At 34.9% G+C, this 25,084-nt stretch overlaps 1 protein-coding gene across 4 annotated transcripts in view; it reads left to right on the forward strand.

Moving 5' to 3' along the window:
• The window catches only part of TAF2 (TATA-box binding protein associated factor 2), a 94,148-nt gene that overhangs the window by 42,888 nt on the left and 26,176 nt on the right, over positions 1 to 25,084 (forward strand). For all 4 annotated transcript variants that reach the window (XM_015085657.3, XM_015085658.3, XM_027063991.2 and 1 more), the window contains 5 exons: positions 1,886 to 1,996; positions 6,607 to 6,800; positions 7,424 to 7,563; positions 10,618 to 10,687; positions 19,244 to 19,353. In XM_015085657.3, coding sequence (XP_014941143.1) covers positions 1,886 to 1,996; positions 6,607 to 6,800; positions 7,424 to 7,563; positions 10,618 to 10,687; positions 19,244 to 19,353 — 625 coding nt within the window. The remainder of the gene's footprint in view (positions 1 to 1,885; positions 1,997 to 6,606; positions 6,801 to 7,423; positions 7,564 to 10,617; positions 10,688 to 19,243; positions 19,354 to 25,084) is intronic.

Below are 25,084 nucleotides of genomic sequence, written 5' to 3' on the forward strand. Positions count from 1 at the left end.
AAAACTAATGAAGCCTATTTAATGATTTTGGTGTTGAAGAGTATGAGAAAGACATGTTGAGGATAAAGCAGTGCTGAGAAAGGGACATTTTGGGTTTGTTTTGTATAAAGGGAGAAGAAACTTGAGGCATGTTTGGCACAGAGAAAGGTATCTTTGGAAAGGGAGAGATGAAATATTCAAGTGGAAGCAAGTCAGCATATAAAAGAGCAGGCGCAGTGTAAATTCTGAAGATACGAGCAGAGGGTGGGACATAGTCGGGAGTTCATTTTAGAAGAGATAAGAACATTCCTTTTTCTGAGGCAGGTGGAAAGCAGACTGAGAGGAAGTGAAATGGTAGATGCTGAGGGGGATATTAGGTAAGGTGAGATTTTGTATGATAGAGGCAGAAGTAAAAGATTACCCAGCAACATTGAGACACCTGCTGAGAGTAGAAGTTACGATATAATTATAGTGAATTTCATCAGCAGAACAGATTCAGAATGAGCCAGGTTTGGGGAAAGCCAGTATTGGTGTAATCAAAGTAGTCTGTGACATCCTGTTATTTTACACAACTGAACATTCTGTACTACTTGTTGCTCAGTTCTCTGTTGCCATTTCACGAATTTGTGGTATGAAAACAAGTTAATTTCTGTGTCTTCCCAATATGTCCCCTCCATTGTGCCATTGTGTGTCTGTATACCTTAGTTTGGTGTTTCATATTGGGAGTTGTGTCCCATTAGTGTGGGGAATGAGATCATTTAGGAAGTTTTGGTTTGTTTGCTTTTTAAATAAAATGGTAGGCAGTATCAGAATGCAGCACATATAATAAACATAAGGGGTTTTTTGGTTTTATTTTTTTAGTTAGTATACGTGACATTTATGTGTGCGTAGACTGGGATGTAAATATATTTCTTACTGTAGGTTGCCATCAAAAACATTGGGAAACTAATGCGTTTAGAACAGTTTATCTTTCACATAATACTTTGAGTGGCAGAAAAGAGAGAGAAAAGATTACTGTCTAAACCAAACTTGAGTCCCAAAAGGGCAGAACAGGCATAGGAAAGGTATTTCTTGGAAAATAAATTATTTTATAGCAATTGTTGTTCTTAGAGCATTAACGGTGTCTTTTGTTGCGCTGTTGTAACACTGACTATCCTGTTGCTTCTGGTCCTTCATGCAAGCAAAGGAGCCACCCTCCTATTTGTCCCTCTGTTTGGAAAATTTGACTATCTTGAATCAGATGAGCATAGTCCAGATCTCCTTGCACACTGAGGACTTTGATGACTATTCAGCTGTGGCTCCATCTTGAGTTTAAATAGTTTTGTTTTACTGGTAAAGGTTACTGCTGTGTGAGTCAGGTTTCACTTCCTTAGAAAAGTTGCCTACAAAAATTTGGAAAGGGGAAACTTAGGCTGGATTTTAGATAATTTACCATTTTTATTTAGGTTTACAGTGAGGTGGTACTGCAGAATCAATGTCTCTCGGACTGATGATTGAACTCTACTAACTGTCATAGGCGTTCAGCTGCTGTATCCTTTCATCTTAAAAACGGTTGTGAGGAAAGGAAGCTTTCAAGTCAGCAGCTAGCTAAAATCATCCATCTCGGAAGTAGAGTAGGAGTTGAATAGTAGTCTCTCTGGTGTTAAAACCTCTTCCTTTTCCACTGGATTTATAGGATTTATATTACCTATAGTTTAACAAATGAAGACAAAGGCGCACAGGTGACAGAGTGCAGTTCCCTTGGTTTGCTTCTCGGCTCTTTGGTTGCAGTGTCCATGTTCTCAGTGGGAGGGGGTGGGAATTAGAAGGGTTGGGTTAGGCTCTATCCAGATATTTCAGTGAATTGTAGTAACGAAAGAGGTTATATGCTTAAAAAAGTTTGTTTTGTTTTGTTTTGTTTTTGTAGACTATGCCAGTTGCAATGGCTTTATTGAGAGATGTTCACAACCTTTGTCCCAAAGAAGTCTTAACGTTCATTTTAGACTTAATCAAGTACAATGACAACAGAAAAAATAAGGTAAGATACTTTAATGAATATTATAAAACCTACCTAGTGATGTTTGATTTTTAAAGAATATTTAGACTGTGAAATCATTGTTGAGTCCATGGTACTTAAAATTCTACAGTTAGAAACATACAAATGTGATTTATTACAATGACCAGTGGAAAACAACCCAAGATTAGTTTTTTTTTTGTTTTTTTTTTTTTTTTGTTTTTTTAATATTCCTCATACCTGTTATAAGATGGAGCTATTAGTGTATCAAATTTAAGGGAGCCAAGTAAAACTTGCTTTGGTGAAGTCTGACAACCCAATTTTATTTTTATTCCTTTTTTCTTTTACCATGGGATGCACAGAAAACAGTTTCCTCTTGGAATAACTTGTTCATTGATGAATTTAACTCTTTTGTTTTTTTACCACAGTATGTGTTTATTAATTTATTTATTTGCAAACAGCTATTGAGTGCTATTCATTTTATCTTGTTATTATAACAATCAGCAAATGTTTTTGAGGCTATATGCTATGTTAGGCAGTGTACTGTGTTTAAATAGAAGGAAGAGATGGTAAGTGCTGTCCAGAATTTCATTTATTCATTAAATATCTAGTGATCAACTGCTGTATATCCCAGTCTGATTCTGGACCCTCACAGATTCCACCTGATGGAGAAATCAGATAAGTAAAACAGCAACAGTCATCCATAGTGGAAATACATATGCACAGTTTTCTAGGAGAATTCGGTTTTCTGGTACCTTCCAAGGCTATAGAGAGAATGACTCAGGGAAGTTTTATATGTAAGTGATGACCCTCAAACTGAGTCATAAAGATGAATAGGATTTTTCCCAGTCTGTGAATGGGGATAGTCTTGGAAGGTTATTCTAGGAAGAGGGAACAGGATATATAAACATGTATCTGGTAGGATAAGTCAAATTCATGGAAAGTTTAATGAGACATTACAAGAGTAAAGAAAAAGTGATAAGTATGTTTATTAAAAATGGTGATTATTAACGAAAGTCAAGAAGACCAATTTTTCCTCAGCATAGTAGAATAACAAAGATTTAAGCTAAAAAGAATCTTTAAAAAAATCAGTGCTTTAAAAGTACATTATAGTTGATAGACTTTTTCTTTCCATTTTTGAATACTGTTAAAAATTTTTTGTAAGATTTGTTCCTAGTCTACTGATTTGTTTTGACTTGTCATTTATAACATTCCTTTCTTCTGCACATGAATTTCTTTTACTGAAGATACAACGTTAGGATTTTGGATGATATCAAATCAGATTATATTAAGATGGAATGGGGAAATACTTTGTGCATTTGTTTATGTCAGTTTTCTTGTTTTGGGGGTGTTTATGTAATTTAAATCATGGTGGCCCCAGTACAGTACTTGTACTTTGTGAAGTGATTTCACTTACCTTAATTCTTTTAAACCTTACTTATTCTGTAGTTGGCAAATGAAAGCAAACCACAGAGGTCGAGAGTCTAAGATTACACAGCAAGTATAATCTGGGAATTGTGCTATGTGCTGCTGCTGCCCATCTGTGTGGTGATCTTTTTAGTATACCGTGCTGTTTTACATGATGCAATCATATATGTCATTAATGATTTTTTAAGGTGCAGCATAGTGATAGATTACTAAACTTTATACTTCATTATTTTTCGCAGAACAATGTAAGACTCAGTCTGTTTTAATCTTGAGCAGGCTAATCAGGTGTTATGGTTAGTGGCAATAAATTAAGATTAGCATCAGATGTGTGAGATAGATACTATTATGTCAATTTACATGTGAGGAGATAGAAGCTAATAAAGATTTACTTAGGGTAATAGGTCACGTGTGTGGCAGAACCAGGAGTTGAACCAGGAGTTAAACCCAGATCTGTCTGATATCAAAACTTATTCTGCTAAAAATTGCGGTTGGGAAAAAAAGACTTGGTTGTCATTTAAAGATCTATAGATTAATGGATTAAAATTTTAAGAACAGTTGCGATTAGATGGATCCCTAAGAATATTGCATCAATCGTTTTATCTGTTTTTTAAAGCACCTCACTTCCAACCACAAATGATTTATTACTGAGGGCTTTGGTTAAGGATTTGTTTTTTTTTAAGTTTCACTACATAGATATAAAATTTTAAAAGTGCATGAGAAGAAATGACAGGGTTTCTTACAAGAAAAATTAGAGATACAAAACATTAAATGCCAAAAAAAAGTTGAGAGTCGGGGCGGCGGGGGGGAAATATTTAAAAAAATTTTTCAACATCTCATTAATTGGCAGAACATAAAATTCAGTATTCCGGATGAGTTAGTTTTCAAGAAGACTAAAATTTAATCCCTTTGAAGCCTAGTTATTAGCCATTTTATATGATAATCTTTTATGCATATATTCGTATTTCTAATAAATCACATGTTTCTGAAATTTCTGTTTTTTCAAGTGTGGTACACAGAAATGGGTTGAACTATTCCTGATTCCAAAGGGTCATTGTTAACATCCGACAGTCTTTGCTGTAACACACCGATATTGATGCCTACGGGTTTTTTTGTTTTTTAAGGAATTTTTGCTGTATTTGAATGTCTGCTGCCCCATGTGTGTTCTACATATTACTTCTTCTTCCTCATCTCTTAAAACCTTGAGGTGATCAGATTATCTCGCTTGTTCAATTAAGATTATAGTAGCTGTGAGAATTGGATGTGGTCTGAGGGATAAATGTTAAATCTTGGTTTTCCTCCTTCACCCACGCTTCCATGTCATTTTTAATTTGTAAGTTATTTCTGTGATCAGAATACTTTGGTCAGAAACAACAGTTAAATAAATGGGCTCCTGCTTGGTTGGCAAAGTAGTTATCAGAGGTAGCAACGAAGCGATCAGAATACTTGAAGAAAATGTATAAATATAATTTGAATAATCTCTGAATAGAAATGGTCTTTCGGGGTGGGGTGCCTGGGTGGGTCAGTCGGTTGAGTGTCATGATCTTCTGGTCTGTGAGTTCAAGCCCCGCTTCAGGCTCTGTGCTGACAGCTCAGAGCCTGGAGCCTGCTTCACATTCTATGTCTCCCTCTCTCTCTGCCCCTCCCCTGCTCATGTTGTGTCTCTCTCCCTCTTTCTCTGTCAAAAATAAACGTTAAAAAAAAATTTTTTTTTTTGAAAAGAAATCGTCTTTCAGAATTTGAAACAAGGCCTAGAACCTGGAAAATAAAAAGTTGATAAATGCAAAATGTTAAAACAAAATTAGCATGACATAAGTCCATGACTGTTTTCTCTGGCCCTGGAGGAAAGAAATAGGACTTAGAGACTGAAGCTTCAGTGATTAATTTTGCAGTCATTAAAATGATTTGAAAACAAAACTTTGTTCAGAGTGAACAGGTGTGGAGTATTTTTTTTTATATGTTGTTTATTTTATTTTTTTTCCCAGTATCTAAACATAGAATGTGTAGGGATTCTGTCATTACATATGTCCCTGTGGCCTTCTGGCTCCATGGTGGAAGTCACAGGGGCAGTTGTTCCTCTTCTGTCTCCTGGTAGCTTGCGTTGCCACAGCATACTCCCAACACTGATGATAAAATTGAATTTGCTTGCTCCATATTCAAATTCCTAGGCTAAAGTATCTGATTTGCTGAGTTTAAATCAAGCTACACCCAGATTGCCTTTCAATACATTGCTTCTCTGGGAATTGACTGGGATATGGATTTAGAAATTAGTATTTTTTGGATGGTTGTCCTGTTTCTCTGCCTTCTCTTGCTAGAACTCGCATTTGTATGTCTTCTACATCAGCCCTCTACTTTCCTTTTCTCTCTACTTTAGATCTGCCTTTTTGCTTAGAATTTCAGGAGTTTTTTTTCCCACTGTTATATTCCAATTTACTTGGATTCTGAATCTCTGCATATTTCTTTCTTTTTAAAATATGTTATGCTATTGCAGGGCGCCTGGGTGGCTTAGTCCCTTAAGCGCCTGACTTCGGCTCAGGTCATGATTTCACTGTTCAGGAGTTTGAGACCCGTGTTGGGCTCTGTGCGGACAGCTTGCTTCGGATTCTGTGTCTCCTTCTGCTCCTCCCCAACTCATGCTCTGTCTCTGCCTCTGTCTGTCTCTCAAAAGTAAATAAGCAATAAAAACATTTAAAATATGTTATGCTATTGGAAGGCATACCATTAGTTATTTCTCAAATGATGTTCATGATAGTTTTGGGATTTTTTTCCCTTCTTTTCCTTGCAAACTCTTTTTCCACTAAGTTATTTCTTACCTTTTGTTTGTTCTGGTCTTTCTTTTTTATGTTGATGCTTTCCTAATATCTGGTGATCCTTGATTATAAATTTATACGTAAGAGTAGAGTTAATAGCTGATTTCAAGTTCTGTGTTACCAGTAGCATTCGTGGAGCGTTGTCTTCCTTGTAGAGGAATCTAGCTAGGTGACTGTAAGAGTGCCTCACATGTGGTAAATACTAGTTGAGTAAACTAACGTATTACTAATTAGTCTCTTTCACTCTTTCTCCCAACGTACAACTACACAAAAGGCATAAATAATTCCCAGAGAACTTGCTTGTCTTTTCAGATAAGTTACGTTCTGAAGTTGTAAATATTTTATTAATTTTTGAACAGAAGTGTGAATTTTGTTTTCTCGTGATCATTTTTGGCTTAGTTTTCAGATAATTATTATCGTGCAGAAATGATTGATGCCCTTGCCAACTCTGTTACGCCTGCAGTCAGTGTGAATAATGAAGTTCGAACTTTGGACAACTTAAATCCAGATGTGCGACTTATTCTTGAAGAAATCACCAGGTTTTTGAATATGGAAAAACTTCTTCCAAGTTATAGACATACTATCACTGTCAGGTATGATGAAAGTTACTTGCTTTTATAACTATCAGAGAAATTTATTCTCATTGTAGGAACTTAGGATATAAAAGAAAATTAAAATGCTATATGATTGTACCATCACAGATTATTACTGTTTTGGAGAATAGCCTTCTAAAATTTTCCTCTTGTAACTAAATACATTTTTTAATTATGTGACAGATGTTGTATATGTAGTTTTTGAATTATATCATAAACACTTTGTCATGTCTTCAGAAGTTCTTCATAAGCATTATTTTGGATGTCTGCATACTCTTTTTATCCCATTGGATATAGTATAAATATCTCTGTTGTTAAGCTTATTTAGATGCCTTTTCACTTCTGTCAACTGTTAATAAATGGCTATCAAAAAATTCTATTTTTTTAGGAGTTTGCTAAAAAGTTGATTCACTGGTTCAGACATCACCACCAGTTCTCACTTTCCATATATGTTATCAACTAAATTACTGCAAAAAATTAATGCTACAAAATTTAAAAAGATGGATTCAAATCATATCAGTGTTTCAGTTTACTGTTAGAGATTAATTCCTAATGCCTGGGAAATAAGTTTGATACAAAATACTTTTATAAAAATATTTAACTGTAAATACTATGTTTCCTAGTTGTTTGAGAGCCATAAGAGTGCTTCAGAAGAATGGACATGTGCCAAGTGATCCCGCTCTTTTTAAGTCTTATGCCGAGTATGGACACTTTGTGGACATTAGGATAGCAGCTTTGGAAGCAGTCGTTGATTATACTAAAGGTAATGCTTTAGAAATATATGCTCAGGGTCCTTGAGTGGCTCTGTCAGTTAAGCGTCTGCCTTCAGCTCGGGACATGGTATCACAGTTCCTGAGTTCAAGCCCTGCATTGGGCTCTCTGCTGGCAGCACAGAACCTGCTTTGGATCCTCTGTCTCCCCCACTGCCCCCCTTTCTGTCCCTCCCCAGTTCATTCTCTCTCTCTCTCTCTCAATAAATAAATAAATGTGTGTGTGTGTGTATGTGTGTGTGTGTGTATGTATATGCTCGTATCATTTCAGAAATGTTTACTATTTAAAGCTGTCTTCATTATTGGGGTTGCATATTACAAACAATATGAGATATTTAAATTTTAAATTGAAAGAATTTTTGATAAATGTAGAACTTTTATAAGAATTAATAAGTGATAGAAAATAATAAAATTACAGATATCTTTGGTCTTTTAAGAAATTGGTATATCATTCTATAGGTTTAATTCCATGTTATTAAACTAGAAGAAGATTTTGGGGAAATTTCTAATTAAGCACTCAAGAAAACATCTTGTGCCTTTCAAAAGTTTGTGAAAGTAGAACAAGATACGTACACAGAAGTCTCCATAGGGGGATTAGGCAAGGCTTTGTGAAGTTGAAGAAAACATAAGACCAAAAAATGAATAAAACAATATTATATATCCAAAACATTTAAAAAGATACAGGGCAGAAAAATAAAGAGATGAAAATATTAAAAATAAGTCATAAAGAATAGAGCGAGTAGAAGAAAAGCAATAATCCAAAAAATAATAGAGTACTAAGAAAGGGTATGAATGAAACTTCCTAAGCCAGAGTCTGATAAAATTTAAAATTTGAAGGTTAGGGAAAGAATGTGTAAGTTCTTAGGAATATCAGAACTCAGTTATTATATAGGATAGAAGAATAATGTAACCTGTGACTTCTTCACAATATGAAGAGTTCAAAAGACCATAAACAAATAGCTAACATAATGTTTAGGGAAAACTGCAATCCTGCATTCTCTTTTTTGCCCAATTGTTACTCACATAGACTTAGATTAAAGACTTAGATGTACATCTCCTATGTAACATTCTTAAAATTCCCAGAGAATTCCCAGCTGACCTGGAAGTGAATCACATTATAACTCAAGATTGGTGAAAGTGTGAAATGTGACTATGCCTGTAAAATAAAGAACTGAGCCTAGGGGCGCCTGGGTGGCTCAGTCGGTTAAGTGTCCGACTTCAGCTCAGGTCATGATCTCGCGGTCTGTGAGTTCAAGCCCTGCGTCGGGCTCTGTGCTGACTGCTGAGAGCCTGGAGCCTGTTTCAGATTCTGTGTCTCCCTCTCTCTCTGACCCTCCCCCGTTCATGCTCTGTCTCTGTCTCAAAAATAAATAAACGTTAAAAAAAAAAAAAAAAAGAACTGAGCCTAAATATTTGTTAACATGGTTGGACAATTTAATGGAAACTTCAAAAATAATTCCTTAAAAACAACATGCAAATATAAGAAATATGTCATTTTAATTTACATCTAGAATTTCAGATTATTGCACCTAAATATGGGAAGAGTAAAGAAGGTAGAGTGTGTTGTACTTCTCATCTGACTATGGAAAGAGAAGGAGTGGTTAAGTTTAACATGTTAATAGAAGAAATATACTCAAATTTTTATAATTTTTTTGTAAATTTCAGAAGTATGTGTATAGTCAAATTATAAAAGGGTAAGAACAAAGTGTGTATCTTATATATGTTGAGCTAAGTTCAGAAAGGACGGTCATTTGTTCTTTTTATTGAGGGTTAAAATAATTCTTTCTTTTAAGAAGTGGTGAAAAACAGTGATCCTCTATCCCTCTATCAATCTTCAGTTTTGATTTGACATTTTACCAATTTGTGAAATCTAGAAGTTCTGAGATTTACCAAATATGCCAGTATTTCCACCCTTCTTTCCTAAGGGACATGAGTGATGTTTACTGTCAAATAACTACAAAGATTTCATGCATTAGTACTACCTGAAATGAAATAGAATGCTAATATTGTCATTTCCAAAAGAATGCTAAGTCAATAAGTACTTAATTGAGAAGTGCTTTGGTGTTATCCATGAATCTAGATCATTAGAAAGTAAAAAAATGGAAGATATTAGAAATAAAATTCTGATAATAAAGCTTTTCAAATCATAAAAGCATAACTTGTTGAAAAGGTGAATGGAAATAGCTAACGAATGACTTTATTGAGGTATATTTATAGCACGATTTTATGTTATATTGAAAAGTTAAGGCTGCTCTTTAGTCTCAAGTGAAAGAAACCACTTGGGTAAAAACAGTTTTTCATATTGTATACTGTAATATATTTGAGGTGCCATTGGGTATCAAGTTTCCCTATAATTTGATTTAAACATTTAGAAACACAGTTTTATTTAAACATATTTTTCCATTTAGAATTGCTCATCTTTAATTTAGGGTTTTTAATATAATTTGCTTTATCTTGTACTTGTCATTGATTTGAACATTAGTGAAAAATATGCACTTGGTTCTGTTTTACGTTTTGGCTATATGAATGAATGAAATTTACAAAGTGACTTTTCCTACGGAAAATGTAAGAAGTTGTGTACAGCTTTCAACTCTGAAGACGGCTAAGGCATAGCCCTAAATATTAAGTGTAAATTCCCTCCTTGTCCCTTACTATTTCATTTGTTATAATTAGAAGCAAATATATTTCTTAAGTTAGAGAAAGACAAATACATGATTTCACTCATGTGGACTTTAAGAAGCAAAACCGATGAACATAGGGGAGGGAAAGGAAAAATAAGATAAAAACAGGGAGCAAACCATAAGGAGAACAAACTGTGGGTTGCTGGAGGGGAGGGGTGTGGGGGGGATGGGCTAAATAGGTGATGGGCATTAAGGAGGGCATTAACACTTGTTGGGATGAGTACTGGGCATTGTATGTAAGGGATAAATCACTAAATTCTGCTCCTTAAACCGTTACTACCCTATATGTTAACTAACTTACTAACTTGGATTTAAATTAAATAAAAATAATAAATAAATAAAATATTTCTTTATTTTTATTTTCAGTGGACCGGAGTTACGAAGAACTGCAATGGCTACTTAATATGATTCAGAATGACCCTGTCCCCTATGTAAGGTTAGTTTTTGTGTTATACTACTTTGATTTTACAAGTCCTAAAGTAAATTGAATAATTTTGGAAGATTATATATGAACAAAACAAGTTTTTATTATTTTCAAAAATAGAGGAATACGTTATTCATTTTTAATGTCTTTTTTATGTGTTTTTTTTAATGAGATATGCTTTTGGAAAGACATTTTTAAAAACACGATTTGTTTCCTCTTTTTTTTTTTAATGTTTATTTTTTGAGAGAGAGAGAATGAGCATGAGCAGGGGAGGGGCAGAGAGAGAGCGGGAGACACAGAATTCCAAGCAGGCTCCAGTCTCTGAGCTGTCAGTACAGAGCCTGACATGCGGCTTGAACTCACAAACTATGAGATCGTGACCTGAGCCGAAGTCAGAGGCTTAACTGACTGAGCCACCCAAGCACCCCCAAAAATATATTGTTAATAAAGTTTATTCCCTGCAATTTTACATACAACTTCTATTATAATTTAAAGAAAAGCTTATATAGCAGTTTGTACTGTACATGGTATATCCCTTATGTGCTGATTGATTCAGTCTGTTTTAAAAGTGAGAAAAGTGTCTTTGTGTATTTCATTTGTTCCTTTCTATCTCCTATAAATCTCAATTTTTATTACATAGACTTAGTATTTAAAAAGTATAATATAATATTTAAAATTTAGAAAATAAGGGAAAATAGAAGAAAATCCCAGTCCTGACATAATAGCAGTTTTCATTTTTGTCTTTCTTCTAGTCTTCATTGTCTTTACTTCTGCTGCTTTTGCAAAGTAGGATGTTCATAGTATATTTGAATAGGATTAAATTTTTGACCATGTCTGTCTTCCTTTCTTTGTACATGTTAGGCATGTAAATTTTTGTTCATTTAAGATTATGACTTCATAAAATAAAATTTGAGTCATTGAGAGTAATTTAGATTATAGTCCTTCCAGTTAAGCTGCTCTATTTTTTTAAGTTTATTTATTTATTTTGAGAGAGAGGGAGAGAGAGAATCCCAAGCAGGCTCTGCACCATCAGTGCAGATGCCTGGCATGGGGCTCACCAACCATGAGATCATGACGTGAGCTGAGATCAAGAGTCAGAGGCTAACCGACTGAGCCACCCAGGTGCCCTACAGTCCCTCCAGTTAGAAACAAGAGCATAGACCTAGAGATGTTAATTATCTTCCTCAACGTTACATATAGGTTGGCAGAGAGTTTTCTTTTAAAAAGTCAAACTGCTTTCTAACCTCACTGAATTGCATCTGGGCATGAGGAGTCCATCTAAGAGATTACAGCTCCCTAACAAAGACATTGTCTTTACCAGCAGTTGTTTTTCAAGTTGGTTGTAACAGTGAGTTCTTGGTTAAGTCACCTTATTCTGTGGTTTATGTTTTACATTTCCCTTCCCACTTCCCTTCTCTCTTCCCTCCCCTCTTTCTTCCCTAACCCCAACCCAACCCTAACTATTTCAGATGCTTACTATATACATATCTTTGTATGAAGTTTTGCTGTTAATTATTTCATAGTTCTTGATTTGTGATGTAAATTGTAATTTAAGTGATTTTTCCTTGTGATTGAGGTGTACTAAAAGGTAAGGTTGACATGGACAAAAATACTCATCCATTCTCAGGTACATATTTATATAATAAATAAAAAAGAGGATAAGCAGGAAACCAGCCTCATCTCTTATCTGACAGAGTTCATGCATTTGAAAATTTGTAAGATCCTATTGATAGCAGGTAGGAACAGAACTTATAAATACAGTATAAACAAAGCTCATCATGTATTCATTTCTGTTTTCAGTTCACAACATCAGAACTAACATTAAAGCGTGTATTTCTGAGATCAGGGAATTATATTTTGAAGACCATTTTTAGCAGATTATAATACTATGTAATATTTAAAGTTGCCCTATTGTTAAATTATATGCTATGTGATTTAAATGATTGCTTTTGAAATACTGTTGTGAAACAGTGAAGAGCACTGTTATTTATAATCTGAACTGAAAATCTGTTTAAAGATGTATTTCCTGATTATATTTGACATTTTTCTTCTTAGTTGATGTGATTCATTTATGTCATCAGTAGGGAACCTCTTAGCCTGTACTTAATATCATCTAGTCTGTAGTTACATTCTAGTTAAAAAATTCAGCACTTCTTTGAAAAATCTTTAATGTTAATGGTCAGAGGATAGAAGTGTTACCATGTGACAGTTAATGTATGTGTGTATTTTTTGGTATCTTGGGACACCTGTCTATATTTTTGTGTTTTCTTCTGTGTTTTTTATTTTATTTTTTAATTAATTTATTTATTTTGGGAGAGAGAGAGAGCGCACATGCACACGAGCAGGGGAGAGGCAGAGAGAGCATCCCAAGCAGGCTGTGCAGTGTGCATTTTGAGAGAGAGGGAGCATTGTCTGAAGTAGGGCTCAAACTCATGAACTGTGACATCATGACCTGAACCGAAGTCAAGACTCAGCTTAACCAACTGAGCCACCCAGCAGGCACCCCATCTTCTGTGTGTTTTATACTTTGAATAGGAACTCTATCCTTTTTTCTTTGTTCCCATCATTACTCTTTCTCTCTTTTTCTTCCTTTCTTTCTTTCTTTCTTTCTTTCTTTCTTTCTTTCTTTCTTTCTTTCTTTCTTTCTTTCTTTTAGATATAATTGACATAACGTTATGTTGGTTTGGGCATATAACATAATGATTCGATATTAGTAAATATTGGGAAATGATCACCATAATAAGTTAACTGCCGTCACTGTACATAGTTACACATTTTTTTTCTTGTGATGAGAACGTTTAAGATCTACTCTCTTAACTTTCAAATATGCAACACAGTATTAACTATTGTCACCATGCTGTATAATACATCTTTATGACTTACAACTGGAGGTTTGTACTCTGATCTGCTTCATCCATTTTACCTCCCTTCACCCTGCAACCACCAATCTGTTGTATTACTTTTTCTTTAACTCGGTAAGTAACCATAATACAGATCTGCTATGTTCTGCCACATTTATCAGATAGAATTATTAAAGATAGGTAGGGGCTCCTGGGTGGCTCCATGAGTGAAACGTTCAGCTTTGGCTCAGGTCATGATCTCATGATTCACGAGTTCAAGCCTGGTGTCAGGCTCTGCACTGCTTTCTTTCTTTCCCGCTTTCTTCCCCGCTTATACCCTCTCTCTCTCTCTCTCTCTCTCAAAATAAGTAAAGATTTAAAAAAATTTTTTAATAGGTAAATTTTTTTTTAATTTAAATTTTTTCTCTTAAAATCAGTGGCATTACTCTGCATTTTGTTTTTATGGCCCTTGGTTGATTTTTAAACTCCTAATGATAAAATGGCCTTCAGTGAGAATTAAATTTTAAAAATGTATGTTGATTTTCTCTGTCATTATTATCATATATATCAGAATTACTGGTTTTGGTAGAATTAGATAAAACTGAAGAATTCTGGGGTGAAACCTTAAAGTCTGGAGGAAAAAAACCCCAGATTACCTGTAATTACTCCTTGATGCTTTAGAGGTGAACGTGAATATTGTTTCTACAAGGATGCATCTTTGATTCCCTGTACTAGGTAATGTCCCTCAAGTCATGATTGCCCATAAAATCCTACAGTTCTTCCTAACCTTAAGTAAAGAAATACTTGCTATATATGTGTTAATTTTATAGCTGGAAATCTTTGATTATCTTTGCCGCATGGGAATAGAAGTTCCAAAAAAACAGAGACCATGTTTCCTTTGGTCTCTGTTCTAGAACATAAGCATGGTGCCTTATATACATTTGATTCAGTACGTGTTAAACAAGTGATTGGATGCAATTTTTTACTATTTCCTCTAATCATACAATTGGCTTTTTTCTAATCATATGTTTGTTTAAATGACGTCATATGTTAAAGAGAAGTGCTTTTATCTCTGTGTTGACAACTGTATATAGAAAAAAGCTTTAAGGTGTTTATTTTGAATTGTGTGGGGAAGTTCTCAGTCTTTCATGTTAGTTTGATGTTTGATGTTTTTATTTTTTTAATTTAAATCCAAGTTAGTTAACATACAGTGTGATAAAGATTTCAGGAGTAGAATTTAGTGATTCATCACTTACATCTAACACCCAGTGCTCATCCCAGCAAGTGTCCTCCTTAATGCCCCTCACCCGTTTAGCCCATCCTCCCACCCAGCACCTCTCCAGCAACCCTGTTTGTTCTCTGTATTTAAGAGTCTCTTATGGTTTGTCTTCCTCTCTGCTTTTATATTATTTTTGCTTCCCTTCCCTTATGTTCATCTGTTTTGTTTCTTAAATTCCACATATGAGTGAAATTATATACTTGCCTTTCTCTAACTGACCTACTTCATTTTGCTTAGCATAATAATACTCTACTTCCATCCACATTATTACAGATGGCAAGATTTCATTCTTTTTTTTAGCTGAGTAATATTCCATTGTATGTATGTATGTGTATGTACTTATGTATGTTTATACATACACACATACCAAATCTTTATTCATTTATTAGTCAGTGGACATTTGGGCTCTGTCCATACTTCGGCTATTGTTGATAGTACTGCTATAAACATTGGGGTTCATGTGCCCCTTCAAATCAGCAGTCCCGTATCCTTTGGATAAATACCTAGCAGTTCAATTGCTGGGTTTTCGGGTAGTTCTATTTTTAATTTTTTGAGGAACCTCCGTACTGTTTGTCAGAGTGGCTGCACCAGTTTGTGTTCCCATCAGCAGTGCAAAAGGGTTCCTCTTTTTCCACATCCTCACCAACATTTGTTGTTGCCTGAGTTGCTCATTTTAGCCATTCTGACAGGTGTGAGGTGGTATCTCATTGTGGTTTTGATTTGGATTTCCCTGATGAGTGATGTTGAGCATTTTTTCCTATGTCTTTTAGCCATCTGGATGTCTTCTTTGGGCAAGTGTCTATTCATATCTTCTGCCCATTTCTTCACTGGATTATATGTTTTTGGGGTGTTGAGTTTGATAAGTTCTTTATAGATTTTGGATGCTAGCCCTTTATCTGATATGTCATTTGCAAATGTCTTCTCCCATTCTGTCGGCTGCCTTTCGTTTTGCTGATTGTTTCCTTCGCTCTGCAAAAGCATTTTATCTTGATGGGGTTCCAATAGTTCATTTTTGCTTTTGTTTCCTTGCCTCTGGAGATATATCAAGTAAGAAGTTGCTGCATCCAAGGTCAGAGAGGTTGTTGCCTGTTTTCTCCTGTAGGATTTTGACGGTTTCCTGTCTTACATTTAGGTCTTTCATCTAAGAACCTAAGAAAGAGGTCCAGCTTCATTCTTCTGCATGTCGCTGTACAGTTTTCCCAACACCTCTTGCTGAAGAGGCTTTTTTCCATTGGATATTCTTTCCTGCTTTGTCAAAGATTAGTTGGCCATACATTTGGCAGTCCATTTCTGGGCTCCTTATTCTGTTCCATTGATCTATGGTCTGTTTTTGTGCCAGTACCATACTGTCTTGATACAGCTTTGTAATACAACTTGAAGTCCAGAATTGTGATGTGTCCAGCTTTGGTTTTCTTCTTCAGGATTGCTTTGCCTATTCAGAATCTTTTCTACTTCCATATAAATTTTAGGATTATTTGTTCTAGCTCTGTGAAGAATGCTGGTGTTATTTTCATAGGGATTACATTGAATGTGTAGATTGCTTTGGGGTAGTATCCACATTTTAACAATATTCTTCCAATCCATGAGCATGGATAGTTTGATGTTTTAAACGTAGTAATAGGGTTGTCCACTTTAATTGTATAGTTTTCTCTCAGTAAAAGATTTTTAGATTGTAGGTCAGTTCTTCATTAAGGTATCTTGAGAACTAAACTAAATAAATGCACTTAAGTTAAGCTAGATACTCACCTGACAAATTACTAATACTTTTTTTCTTCATAAAGTTTGCTGTTCATTTTACAAGTTTGATAAGATAGAGAAATAATCTAGATGCATAATTGTTAAATAAATAAATCTAGGTGTACTATTTTTAAACTAAAATGAAGTTTACGTTTTTTAAAATTACAGTTTCCTTTCAGTGGGCATGACTTTTTAAAATACTCATATAAATTTGGAAAAATATCAAATCACATTAAGAAGAAAACTTTCAAAAAGCCTGTAATTATTTTAACCAGAAACACTTAACATTTTGGAGTTTTGTTTTACACTTATTTCTGTGCATGTATATACTTTTTACATTGATAGGAAGAACTACTATATTCTCATTATAATGGGTAGGGATTATATTTAAAATAACATGGAATGATATTATGGTTTTGGAATCAAGCATACATATGATTACAGCATATCACTTCCTCAAGAGACACACATATGTCCTGTGCTTTTTCTCTTGAGAGATTTTGAGCATGTTTTTGGTTTTGATTTGACTCCATTTCTTATTGGTAGTGATTGGCAATAGATTGGACTAGCCTACCAGGAAAATTCTCAACTGTTTAAGGAAATAATAGGATGTTTTTGCTGCTATGAACTTGACATGATCCTATGACTTTCTCAAGATTTGCTTTAGATCTGTTCTAGTTGTCTGAAGCATATGCTTATTCTGAATTTTTATGTTTAATCTCTGTAAAATTAAGAACAAAATTCTCATTGTTTTCCCTTAAACCTATCTCCTCTGAGCATTGCTTTGGATGTTTTGTCATTTATAAATACTTTGTAAAAGCCTTTCTTCTATTATCTAAACTTTAGAGAAAAACAAAACTTTTGATGAAATGTTTAATCTGATAAAAGTAATATATGTACTGATCATTATTGCTCTTTTAGTGATCAAAGACCTCCTCAGTGCACTCCTTACAATTCATTGGCTCGGCTGTCAAGGGTTTATAATGATCTGAGTAAATACCATAAAGTTCTATCAGTTGGGCCCTCCCACTTTGGTATTTGGGGTAGCTGGGAAAGCAGCCAGATAGAAACTTAAGTTTTCTTCTTAATGCAAATTAAAAGTATGACAGCATTAACCTGCTCTAAAGAACAAACTCATCCATATTTTTAAAGATTATTTACCTGTAATACTGGTCTATTCTTATAGATAGATTTTGAGATCCTTAAGGACAGGAATTGTGTTTATTTATAAAGGTACAAAAATATGGATATGACATATCCATGAAGATAAATATCCCTTTCACATTACCCATCTGTAAATTACATCTATAATCCCATTTCACTTTTTGTTCTCATAGCTTTTCAATAGTCTTTTATACAGTCTTAAAATTTCAAAGCACTAAAAGATAGTAAAGAGAGTAAAAGATAGTAAAAGAGAGTCCATCTCTTTTAGTTTTATAGACATGAAATTGAAGCCAAAAGGGGTTAAGTGTCTTAAGCTGCAACCTAGTAGTTTCACTTTCTTCCCATTTCTTTTTTAAGTACAAATCCAGTTTGATGCCTTACCACCAACAATTAAATATAAAAACTTCCTGGGTTCACCATTAAGGTTTTGCTAATCTCATTTATAATTATAATCTAAGTTTCTTTCTTCTCCAGTTATATCCAAGCATCCCATTACTCCGTGGTCTTGAATCTCTTGAGCCCAGGCCTGGCTCTTATCCCTGCACTAAATGCTAGGCTATGGCCATAGCTTCCTTGCTTCTCCTTTTCTTTATCTTTTTCTCTGGCATCTCCTACTCATAACACTGGACATTTTCTTTTTCCAATTTTGTTTTGGTCACATTTCCCTATTTTTAGAAGACTACAGAAGTGTTCAGGTAGCCTCTCACAAGAGGTAACTCTGAGTAGTGGAATTTCACTGTTACCCTCCATGAGGATACTTTTACTAATGAACTCTTCTAAATTTCAGCTCATTTTGAGGAAACCTTTTTGTGTGGTCTCCATATTTTAAATGCTTCTGCACATCTCCATGCTTTACAAAGATACCATAAGAATGAAGTTTATATTCATTTTATTATTTCAGTGTAGACTTCTCGGCCTGTATGTGATCTCCCCCCACCCCCCACCATGTAAAGATTTTTCTATTTACTTACCAGTCTGTCTTTAAAAATTTTTCAAGGGATGGGGACATGGGTGGTTCAGTCAGTTAAGCATCCGACTCTTGATTTCTGCTCAGGTCATGATCTCACAGTTCATGGGATCGAGCCCTGCGTTGCACTGGCAGTGTGGAGTCTCCTTGGGATTCTGTCTCCCTCTCTCTCTGCCCCTTCCCTTGTTCATGTGCACATGTGTGCTTTCTCTCTCTCTCAAAATTTAAAATAAACACTAAAAAATATATATATTAAAAAAATTTCTAGGGAATATAAAATGTTCATTTTAGAAATGAATAGGAAAGGTTGGTTAGGAATACATAGAGTCAGTTTTAAAAGACCTCGTTGTACATAAGGCCGTTTTAGAAAGAACAAACCCACTAGAATTTTTTTAGTGGATTAACAATAGTAAATATTTAGGATGTTTAAGATAATGTCTTTGAAATGAAATTAAACTTAAACACAAAGGTAGATGTAAGAAGAGAGGATAAAATAGGAAGGAGGAACTACAGAAAATTTTTAAATGTGTTTCATGGTCAGCAAAAGTTTGCTGACATAAGATTCTATCTTTATCTTTCAGACATAAGATTCTAAACATGTTGACTAAGAACCCACCATTTACTAAGAACATGGAGTCTCCCTTATGTAATGAAGCCTTGGTAGATCAACTTTGGAAACTTATGAATTCTGGTGAGACAGCAGTAGCTTTTAAAAAATTTTCATTATTAGAATATTTTCATTTTACAACAGGTTTTCGTACTTAAGGAACTATGGTTAATCTTTTGTCTTTTTTTTTTTTTTTTTCTTTAAGAAGGATACTTATCACATCTTCCTTCACAGTGGTGAGCATGATAATATTTACTAAGGGTATATTCACTCATTTTGCCTCACAAGGTGGTTGAGGAAACAAAAATATTCATTTATGTGGAAGTATCCCAAATGTTCAAAGAGCTGTAAACATGAGTCTGCAAAGTATTATTATTGTTATTTTTATTTCAGAAGATTACACAGTGGAAAAATAGGTCTAGTGACCTTTCCCAGAGGTAACCAATTTCTTGTGTATCCTTTCAGGAACAGCACATGTTGTTATTGTTGTGCATGCTGGAGACCGTGGTATCTCATCACAGTTTTGCTCTATTTGATTGAGGTCAAAGGGCAGGATAGCCTAATAGTGCTCTTCAGTACTAGACTCTGGAACCAGTTTGATGAGGGTCACATCTCAGCTGAATGATTTACTCCGTGTGACTTGTCTAAGCCTTTGTTTTTCTGTTTATGAAATGGAGATGATGGTACCTACTTCTGCACACTGAAAATTAAATGAATTAATATTTGTAAAGCACAGTGTATTCATATCAAGTGCCCAAAATGTTGTTAAATTTATGTAGTGATGACATCATTATGCTTCTCAAATATTTGAGCTGTATGTAGTTCCTATTTTGTAAGTCTTTCATATTCTTTGCCAATTGAATTTTTTGGTCTTTTCCAATTGACTTGTAAATGTTGTATATATTTAAAGAAAATTTGCCTTATGGCTCTGATGTGTTGAAATTGGATTACTGGTTTTGGTTTAAAATTCAGTTAAAAGGCAAATTTAACTGTTCTAGATAGATGGTGAGAGAGCAGTTGCTATTCTAGTATGTGTGTTACTTCATCTTCTCCTTACAATATTGGAAAATAACATGTCCTACCTGTTTTATTAGTGGCTACTTCACTAAATCACAACTAAATACCAAGTTCTGGTTCTTGAAAAAAAATTACTTACCAGCATTGTGATGTTAATTGCACGACTTCTGTCCCTCAATTTCATAATCATAGTGCAGTGCCCCAAGTAAAGACACCATAGTAGATATTTCGTTGAAATACACTTGTATGGAACTTGTCCTCAGAGTATTTGGAAAACAGCACATAAACCAGTTTATATGATAAAGCTAAATTATTTTTCTAATGGTTTCCGTAATCCCTAGGAAAATGTTTACATGGTGTTTTATTTATATTTTGCTACTTGTGGTCACACTGAAGACTGTTATGATTACTGTCATTTAGATCCAGGGGATGAACACAAGGTCAGGAACTTGTAAAGGATTATTTAACAGTTAATATGTAGCACAAACTATACTGTGTTGAATGTATTCTTTAAAAAAATTTTTTTTAACGTTTATTTATTTTTGAGACAGACATAGAGTGTGAGCGGGGGTGGGGCAGAGAGAGGGAGACACAGAATCCGAAGCAGGCTCCAGGCTCTGAGCTGTCAGCACAGAGCCTGATGTGAGGCTCGAACTCACGAACCACAGGATCATGACCTCCGCTGAAGTCGGAGGCTTAACCGACTGAGACACCTAGGCGCCCCAGTGTGTTAAATATATTCTTAACAAGAGTGCTTGATTCCATGACTGAGATGGATTGTAACTTTGAGGAAGGCATAATGAAATACAAAGAATCTTACCACCGTCTAAGGAAGATTTCTTGAACAAAATAAATATACATTTAAGATTAATGGAACAATTCTTTAAGACATTTGAAGCCCATTGGAAGGTTGTGGTTATACAAATTCAAGCTCTGATTGGTGCTTAGTATTTAATTTTGATAGTGTTCACTGTGAAACATAGTTGCTGCTTTGGGTTGGAATTTTCTATGACAGTAATGTAAACAAAACAGATCTGTGAGGTTGTGGTCATAAACAATTTACTGCTCAGCTCTTCAGAGCTATAAATTAGATGGGAGCAGCATGAACAGTGGGAGTGGTGTGAATAGTTGGGAGAGGTTTTTTGTTTTGTTGTTTAGTGTTTTGGGAGAACATTGGACGTTGGGGGACAGTGGTTAGAGGATTGCTCATTTCCCTTCCACACCTGAGCCTCTGAGATACATGAATGAATCCGATCTAGGAAATCCCCTTTTTTGCTTAATTTTTAAAAATTTTTTTTTAAAAATTATAATGGTAATATAATCATGTTACAGAGTTTTATCTGAACAAAAAGAAGAAACAGTATATTTGGCCTATAGGGAAAAAATGTGCGTAGTTTTAATGAAGGTTTAAAAATAGCATTCTATCATAATAATTTTTCATATTACTACGTTATCTTCTTACTAGTAATCGTTTTAAGAAATTATAATGAGAATTCTTTTGTAACAAGGAGGTAGGCCATCATCTAAGTCCTTAAAACTGCTGAACTCTGTCTGCCCCTCATTCCCTATTGGGGCTCCTGGGTTATATGGTCATTTGAGATAAACATTATCTTGATTTACATATGTAAATCAAACTGTAGATAGTAGGAGTTTAATTAAATACGTTTATTTATTTCTGTCCTATTCCAAACTGGATTTGAGATGTCTTGACTTTGCATAGTTATATAATTTGGTGAACCCATTTGAAGTAGCATAGGGAGACAGTACCATGGCAGTTAAGAAAAGATCATCTTAGAATAGGTGGTCATCAGATGCTTTTGAAGAATCAAAGGTTGCTTGCTTAGCTGGTTTCAGAAATTTCTCAGTAAGATAGTAATTTTGGTAGGATACATAGTATTAGAATTTTGAAAATTGTGGGGCACTTGGATGGCTCAGTCGGTTAAGCATCCGACTTCAGCTCAGATTATGATCTTGCGGTTTACGAGTTCAAGCCCCACATCAGACTCTGTGCTGACAGCTCAGAGCCTGGAGCCTGCTTCAGATTCTGTCTGTCTCTCTCTCTCTGTCCCTCCTCCTACCTCACGCTCTGTCTCTCTCTCTCTCAAAAATAAATAAAAACATAGCCAAAAAATTTTTTAGAAAAAATAATTTTTAGAAAAAGTATTTTTGAAAATTGAAATTTGAGAATAAGACTAATTATATGAACTTCTATTCATGTTCTTTTTTCTTTCATCTATCACTCAATGAATATTAGTAATACTCTTTTTAGAAATATACTAGGGAGACTTAGAGCTGAAAGTTACCAAGAGGGACACCTGGTAACTGAGTCATTCTAATGGCCATGTGCTGGAAGCAAGGTTCCCAGACTTCTGTTTTTGAGATCCTAGACTGACTGCCTGGTGTCTAAGACTCTCTGCTTGCTGTATGGTAGCTCCACTTAGCCTTATGTTCTGGGTGCTGCTCTGGTATCATCCCAACGGTTTTGTTTTAAAGCTTCATTTATTTTTTTTTAATAAAAAAAATTTTTTTTAAGTTTGTTTATTTTGAGAGAGGTAGAGTGTGTGTGTGTGTGTGTGCGTGTGTGTGTGCATGCGTGTGTGCGTGCAAGTGGGAGAGGGGCAGAGATAGAATCCCAAGCAGGCTCTGTGCTGCTAGCACAGAGCCATTGGGGGGCTCCAACTCACCAACCAGGAGATTATGACCTCAGCTGAGATCAAGAGTCAGCAACTTAACCTGTTGAGCCACCCAGGTGCCCTCAACAGTTTTTGTTTCAAAGGTATGCACACACACACACAGAGCTATCTATGTATGTACACATACGTACAGACATCAAATATCTTACCCCATTTTTTAGTTTAATTTTCCCCTGTAACTTTTTCTCCCCAAACTTTTGTTTTTAAGTTTTTCAAAGTTTAGGGGCACCTGGGTGGCTCAGTCGGTTAAGTGTCCAACTTTGGCTCAAGCCACGATCTCATGGTTTGTGAGTTCAAGCCCTACACTGGGCTCTGCACTGACAGTGCGGAGCCTCCCTGGGATTCTCTCTCAGTCTCTCTCTCTCTGCTCCTCCCAACTCACTTGCACATGTGTATGCTCTCTCTCAAAATAAACTTTAAAAAAAAATTTACAAAGCTTAGAAAAATCTTAAGAATAGTACAGTGAATGGCTGTGTATTTTCATCTTGGGTTATTAGTTGTTAACTTTTTACCATATTTACTTTGTTTCTTTTCCCTTTCTTTCTTTATACATACCTCTTTTTTTCCTGAATTGTTTGAAAGTAAGTTGTATCATGATGCTATTCCCAAAATACTTTAGTGTATATTCCTATGAATAAGGACAATCCTCAATATCGTTAACACACCCTACTCCAATATATATCTGATATTCAGATTTCTTTGTCTCCCAAAATGTCCTTGTAGTTCCCATATAGCTTTTACAATAATAATGTTCCTCATAAAGAGTAAACATTTTTAAACAAACATCTTTCACATTATATGATCTTTGTTCCTAGTGGCTTTAAGAATCTTAATTAGGTTTTTTTTTTTTTAATGTTTTTTTTGAGAGACAGCACGTGTACACTTTCAGGGGAGGGGCAGAGAGAGAGGAAGACAGAGAATCCTAAGCAAGTTCCGTGCTGCCAGTGCAGAGCCTGTCACAGGGCTTGATCCCATGAACTATGAGATCATGGTCTGAGTTTAAATCAAGAGTTGGATGCTTAACCGACTGAGCCACCCAGGTGCTCCTAAGTAGATTTATTTTTAATCAAAAGTATCACATTGTTCGCGGGCAGTTCTTTTTAAAGGCTTCAGGTATTCATTTATTTATCATTTCTTGAGCACCAATTTGCCACTGTACTGTGTTTTGTGTGTATCAGATACTTTGTGTTAACTTAGTGTACTAGAAAGAGAGGCATAGGAACAGATAAATTATAATACAAATAGATAGTTACTGAAATAAAGCGAAGAGCAAAGTACTCTAGAAACCTGAAGAACAGAACCATGAGCCCTGCCTGGAATGGCAGAATGTTCATGGGGTAGTGACATTTGAGATATCTCTTGAAGAGCGCAAAAGAGTTTGCCACACGAGAAAGACATTTTAGGTAAGTCTCAAGTTCTGAAAGGATGTTTGGCAGATGGTATTATCTGGAAAAATAGATTAGGATGCAAAAGTGAAAGGCCTTAGGAGTTGACATTTTATTTATCCTGTATACAGTGGGGAACAGGTGGAGTTATGACCTGACTGGCTTCTATTAGATGTATATATTTGTTTCCACACAATGATTTTCCTTTCCCAACAAAAAAGGCTTTAAAATTCAGAACATATGAGATCCTACCTTTAATAGCTTTCTGTAAGATACTGGATTATAGACCAACATGACAATAATTTAAAAAAATACATTTAAAAATTAAAAACTTAGGAATTGGAGATTTTTACTGGTGCTTTACATTTCATTTAAAATATAAGTGCTTTCTCAAGTTTTACCTGTTAAACAGTGTTTTTTCATTTCTTAAGATAGAAGCCTGCATTGAAGAAATTGTATATTATTATGAAGGAAATTTTAGCTGTTACTTCCAAGCTGTGTTTTAGTGTTCGTCACATTACTGTAAGAATGACATGAAAACTTTTATGTAATTACTCAGGACATTGATGGCTGTTTACATCATACTTTTTAGTGTTTGGAAGTGTACAGCTAAACTCAAGGGGTAGAATGAAGGACAACTTCTAATTCAGTTTGGTGGGATTTGCCAAGTTTCAGAGTAAGAAAATAGACAATTTTGATATTAACATCAGAAGATTTCAA

This window comes from Acinonyx jubatus, chromosome F2 (genome assembly GCF_027475565.1).
Source record: "Acinonyx jubatus isolate Ajub_Pintada_27869175 chromosome F2, VMU_Ajub_asm_v1.0, whole genome shotgun sequence".
NCBI classification, from domain to species: Eukaryota; Metazoa; Chordata; class Mammalia; order Carnivora; family Felidae; genus Acinonyx; species Acinonyx jubatus.